Genomic DNA, 6,660 nt, shown 5'->3' with positions numbered 1-6,660 from the left:
TATATATATATATATTAATATAAAGTAATTCAAAAGGTACTGATACATATCAAAGATAAAAAGAAAAATTATAGATAATTATAGATGTTAAGGTAGTATACTCGCTAATTGAAAACAGTCAGAATTTCTTTTGTTGAAATTAAATTGAAATTATATATTGTATTAGAAGAAGATTTTGACACTTTGTGCAACAATGAGATTGATCGTGATATCTCAATACTGAGATATAAATAATTTTTTATACTTGTCTACACAATGTTCATGAAAATGTCACATTTATTTGTGTAGGGTCTAAACTAACAGTAAAATGTTAATAAAAAATGAGCATGTGATAAAGAAATATGAAACGAATATTGTGAAAAAATTTTATGATTCTTTATCGTACAATTCGGAAAATAGAGCCATGAAAAGAACGCAATTTTCGGCTTTGTTCGTTATATAGAGGAAGTGGAGGAAACGACCAATGTATCTGGCAACATCAGCATTAGCCAGTAGCTTGCGTCTGTCTGTATTCATTTTCTTTTCACGTGTGCTTGCAAACTTTGAACAGGTGCAATCGCGTTCAGCTGACATTCAATTTGGAACATTCAATAGCAGCAAGCGCTCTCTTAAGATTCGTTCCTCAACAATTGAGTCTGTTGAACGTAATCAATCAAAAGTTTTCTCTTATCAATGGGAATGAGGGTATCACCAATGAGCACACGATGCTCATTTTTGGATGATATTGTTGCGAATGTACTACCTTAACATTTCTTTACATAGTTTTATTTATAAAGATCTTTTATATCTCCAGTAATATAAAACTCTACTTGCACTTTACATTTAGATATTAGAATTATCAAAGATAGACAAATAAAGTGTACTGCCTGTGGTAATGAATTAAATATTCAGACAAATCGAATCTTTTCTCATCCTTTCATTGGAATACTTCAGTGTGAGGTAAGATGTTATGCATTTAAAATTATTCTATAATACACTCACCCACAAAAAAACACTAAATTTTTAGCACAAATTCTCGAGTAATCTAATGAAAAATCATCACAGAGAGATGAACCAAAGCTCAAATTAAAGCTTCAACATTTCCCTTGATAATCACGCAGATCAAATTTGAATTATACAAAGTGTATTACAAAATAGCGGCCTTGACAGACATTGAAAGATAGGAAAAAAAATGTCATATTTAAATTGCTCAAGGGAATTGGCTGCCAGGCACAAAAGTATATGAGTTTTTTTTTTCGATGTCTGTCTTCTACATCCGTCATTTTATAATACATTTTGTTCATCTTGCTCTGATGATTTTTTCATTGAGATATCACTCGAACATATTAAAAATTTGTAGACTAAATAATGGCCTGTTTTTTTTTTTTTTTTTTTTTTTTTTTTTGCGAGTGAGTGTATGATCAAATGCATTTCATATTTAAAGAATAAAACAAAAAACTCTGAATAGGTTTCTTTTTTATTGATTATAATAATATAGTGCGCTATGCAGTGTTATATTATTATTATTTTTTAGATATGCTGGAATGAGTTGAAGAATATACAGACCAGATTTGATGAGGATAAAGTTAGGCACTATTGTCATATATGCGGTATATATAACAACAGGAAATTATATGAGTGTTGTAACAAAAATTGTTTCTCAGCATTTTGTAAGGTAATAAATTCATCATATGTGATTAACAAATGATGATAGCAATTAAAATATATTAAAATATTGTAATTATATAACTGGTAATTATATAACTACTTTGTTAACTAACTTAGGGATGTATAAAGAGAAATGTGAGTCTATCGCTATTGGATGTGGAAAAGGATGATTGGGAATGTTTTATGTGTAATTCTAAACCACTTTGGAATCTAAGAGCCATATGTGCTACTGTAATAGACTCTCTTCCCAAGTAAGTATGAACAAACATATAAATATAATACTTAGGAAACGTCCTATTTTTAAATGTTTTTATTTCTGACATGTATACACTTCTTAGATATTTAAATGTTTGCTATATATTTCTTTATTATCATTTTTGTGTGTGTACATGCACAGAATGTAAATATTGCTAACTAAATATTTTTGACACTAACATTGAATCTTTGCAAATAATAATGACTTGACAATTTTCTTAAGTTTGCACGTTTCAATGATGTTCAGTATATCATGCATTACTCTATAATTTAATGTATAATGTAATGTTTTGTTAATACTGTTAGTCCGTTCTGTTATATTATAATTTAATAGAAGAAGAAAATTCTGTTAAAGCAAGATGAGCAAAAGTGAAGAACAAAATAGAATTTATCGTGTTCTTAGCTACAGGACTGGCTGACAGATACTAAAAGTTTGAGAATAAACGAGTTAAAGAAGAATGGGGAATATGCATGTATATTTCGAATATGACTGGAAAAAGAGAAGATATGTACATATGGAATGGATCTTCTGTTTCAGAAAGAGTAACAAGGGAAGAAGCAACAAGATTGAAAAAAAAGTTTTACCATCACAAATACAACGAATAAACGAAACAAAATACATACAAAATCTCTTGGATAGTATGTGTGACAAAGATGATTCTTCCGAAAAATCATTCGTTTCTACAAGATTCGCGGGAAAAAATCGTCGTACAAATTATGATGTAAACTCCCTTCAGAAGAAAAAGAAAAATGCAGTAGATCTAACAGATTCGTCCAGCGAGGATTCGTTTTGTAAACGTAAAAATTTATCTATTCTTTCTAAAAGAAATAATCAAAGTAAGAACGAGAGTGATCCAAAAGCGAAATATGTAGGAGATTTTTCCGCGCAAAAAGTTTCAGTTGTAAAAGAAAAAAAAATATCAAAGGAAAATAAAATATCTAGTGATTCAAGTGATAATTCTAGCGATATATCGTCAAATAAAATAAGAAAAAAACATATAATTAAACATAATAAATCTGAAAAAATAAAATCTAAAACAAATGATATATATTCTTCTGACAGCGAAAGTGATGAGAACGATACAGATATAGCGTCGAATGTATCAAAGAGGATTTCAAAAGATACAAGACAGCAGAATAAAAAAATGGATAATTCTTATAATGTAAGATCGAGGAACAAGGTAAAAAAATATAATTCGACTAGTGAATCTGAAGATGAAAAATATATAAAACGAAATATAACGAGGAAACGTTCAGAAACGAGTCAGCTGATGTCGCATAATAATGACGAACAAAAACGTGACAAGTCATCGAAGCAGCGACTTTCTAATATCCAAGAAGATAATTCGGATAATAGTTCTAGTAAAGAATTTCAGAAAATAAAACTTCAAAAGGTGAATCGCAATAAATACTCTATGAGGCAATTGGCAAATTTGGAAATAGATCATACTAAGACACCTAAGAATTCTACGAATAACAGTGATAAAGAAATCAATGAACAATCAAATAAAAAAAATCTTACAGATATGAAAAAAATTGTAATGGACTGTAAGAAGGTATGTTCAGATTTTCAGATGTATATTGAAAGTATAGAACAGTTATATGGTAAAAAAGACGAAGAGAAACTTGTGTTGAAATCTACAGAAAAAATTGATCGCTTGAGGATGATATTGAAGAAAAAAGAGAAAAATTTATTAACTTCTTATCAGGTGTGGTCTAGGAATAGAAAAATATCTGTTACGAAAAAATCAAACAAAGTAGTTACAGATAGTGAATCAGAAGAAAAACGTGAAAACTATATAGAGAATGATGATGAACACGTTTTTGATGATAAACAGGATGAAAATAAAGATGTATCCGAATGTGATAGCGAAGAAATATTTTCAGCAGATGAAACAAGATCACCGCAGAAGATGCAAGCGACTCGGCGTAAACAGGATCTAGCAAGAATGGAAAAGAGCCTATATAATAATGAAACTGACTCCGATGATGAAGATAGAATGTCAATAAATAAATCGAAAATAAATATAATCGAAGATAAAAATAATGTGGAAGATGATTCGACCATTTCTCCCATATTAAAATTAAAAGAAAAGAAGATTAGTAAAGAACGATCAAGTAAAAAACAATTATCTTCGGAATGCAATAAGAGCAACAGCGAAACACAATCGTCTGATAAAAATGAAACTGAGATTGAAGATTCTCCTTCAAAAAGTAATAGCAACGAAATGGCATTAGAAAATGATGAAACAAATCGATTGAAAAGGAATATAATCGACGAGTCGATGGATATGTTCGACACACCTCCCGAAGATACAGAAAAGAGCAGAACGGAAGTCGAAACAAATTGTGATAAAGAAGAGCTTTTACAGATGTCTAAAGATAAACTTTCAGATCCTTGCAAAAATTCCTTACAAAATAAAATTTCAGACCAAAAAGAGAGAACAATTTTTGAAGAAGAGGAAGATTTATCAAATCAAAGTAATCAGAAAAAAGTGGCAACTATATCTGTAACCAATAAGGAAGTTTACAACGACTCGAAAACATCCAGAGAAACGAATATAGATGATAATGAATCTCTTGATGATGCTGAAGCATTGGCAAAGAAAGCTCTGTTGGCTGATTCTGACACATCGGAGACATCCAATAAAAATGTAGCTAAGTTAACTGAAAATTCAACAGACGATGAAACTACTAATCGAATCAAAAAGAAAAACGAATTGGAAGGTAATGATTCTGATGTCAATAGCATTAGTACAATAAAGTTTTCAACTTTTAAAAATGCGAATACCGACGCTGAAAAAGATGTTATCACTGAAGCGGAAATTAAAGTTAAGAAAAAAAGCGATGAACAATCAGATGAAAGATCTCTTCAAGAAATGAGCTCTTCGGAGGAGGAAAATATCAAGTCAGAAAAAGCTGCCAAAAAAGCTCTTTTAGAATCGGATGATTCTATATTTACTTTAAAGGAATCGGGAGAATCCGCCGATTCCTTTAAGAAATTAGAAAAGTCGGATTCTTCTAAGAAAAATGCCGAAGCGAAACTGTCGCTTTTAGCATCTTCCAGTGAAGATTCTAGTTCTGAACTGATTCTGTCTGAAATGATAAATGTTTCAAAGAATATTAAACGTAATCGTGAGCCTGAGACTAATGAACATAATGTCTCCAGATTAAAGAAGAGAAGATTCAAACTTAATGAAAATTACTACTACAAAAATGATAAGAAATTGAGAATGTCCTGCAAAGTTCATTTAGAACGATTAAGCATGGAAATTCTTAAACGCTATTCACATGCATTGAAAAAGTCAAGAGAATATTTGGAACATAAGGAATTAAAAAGGTATCAAGTATTTTCTGTAAAACCTGTGTTTATTGTCTTGCATCGTTTGACATATTCGAATGGCTAATTATTATTAGAGTTTATATATAAGTATATAAGAGAATTATATGTTATACGTTAGGACTTCTAGTATAATCATATAAAACAAAATTTAATTTTGCATGAGGTATCTCTTTAAGACTGTCATATGAACATTAGAAATGGAAATATAATAAAAATCAATCTACAATATTGTATTAACATTTTTGTTACGTTTGACTGTAGAATGATTTATAAAATATTTCAATGTGTTTTATTAAATTACATTAAATTTTTATTACGCAATCAAAATGAATATTTGTAATTCATACTTTGACTGAAAGATTTTATTGTGCAAAATCTGCAAATAATTACGTATAAAATTCATTTTTTTATCAAAATAAAACTATTAAAGAATTATATCCGAACGAACGCCTAAAAATATTAGGAGTGGGAAAAAGTTCGTGGTGTTTTTTTAATGCCATCTAATGGGAAAATAATATATGATAATTTTGAGAATTTTTTGTGGTTAAATAAATAAATATTTTGTAGCTAATTAAATAATAAGTAGAAATTCAGTTCAAAGGTCTTTAATGTATATATCTTGAATTCATAAAACAATTTGTGTAAAATCAAACTGTTCGTGGATTTCTCTATAAATATAATTGTTGCAATATAGGCAGCAATAATTTTTTAATAACTTACAAATGTTATTAAATTATTTAAGAAATTTGGAGATAATTTTGTATATGAAAAATGATTATATTAATTGTTCTAGAATTTACAATTAATACGGATTTTTAACTATAAACCGTTTCTCTTGTAAAAATAAATATTAAAAGTCTTCAAAAACTCTTATCATTTCAAAGATAGAAGATTTGAACATTTATAGCATATTTAAGTGAACACAGTACCATTACAAATACTATAAAATTGTTTAACTTGGAGAAAATATTTTTTTAAGTTAGTCTAATGAATTTAATCTGAAATTGAAATATTATATATAATGTGTTACATATTTGAGAGAATATTTTATTCGGTTTTGATACTTTTTAAAAATTTTATCTTTCGCCAGCTTTTTCGGATTCTGATCTACTCTGATGCCGCTTTGGAATAAAGTTTGATTCATCTTTCTTTTAATTTCATGCAATAGTTGCAATACTTGAATAAATCTTTTATCAACATTTTTAAAAATCTAATAGAAATCTGCGACAAATGTGTTATTTGTTATTTAATTTGATAGTGTGATTTGATTGTAAAGTATAAATAAGTAAATTTACTCGTATAACATTCGCTTCCTCAAATCGACAATCCTTTAAATTAAAAAAAAAGCAAGGGGATAGGAAGGAGGGAAGGAAAGAAAGAGTGTGTGTGCGTGCGTGCGTGCGCGCGCGCGCGTG

General features: G+C 28.9%; 1 protein-coding gene across 7 annotated transcripts in view; it reads left to right on the top strand.

Moving 5' to 3' along the window:
• The window catches only part of LOC108689247 (transcriptional regulator ATRX-like), a 17,528-nt gene that overhangs the window by 2,398 nt on the left and 8,470 nt on the right, over nt 1-6,660 (top strand). For all 7 annotated transcript variants that reach the window (XM_018195936.1, XM_018195939.1, XM_018195938.1 and 4 more), the window contains 4 exons: nt 827-939; nt 1,514-1,654; nt 1,765-1,898; nt 2,441-5,242. In XM_018195936.1, the coding sequence (XP_018051425.1) occupies nt 827-939; nt 1,514-1,654; nt 1,765-1,898; nt 2,441-5,242 (3,190 nt within the window). The remainder of the gene's footprint in view (nt 1-826; nt 940-1,513; nt 1,655-1,764; nt 1,899-2,440; nt 5,243-6,660) is intronic.

This window comes from Atta colombica, unplaced genomic scaffold, assembly GCF_001594045.1.
Source record: "Atta colombica isolate Treedump-2 unplaced genomic scaffold, Acol1.0 scaffold261, whole genome shotgun sequence".
Lineage (NCBI taxonomy): Eukaryota > Metazoa > Arthropoda > Insecta > Hymenoptera > Formicidae > Atta > Atta colombica.
The sequence above is the reverse complement of the archived record's forward strand: the minus strand, read 5'-3'. Positions and strand labels throughout refer to the sequence as shown.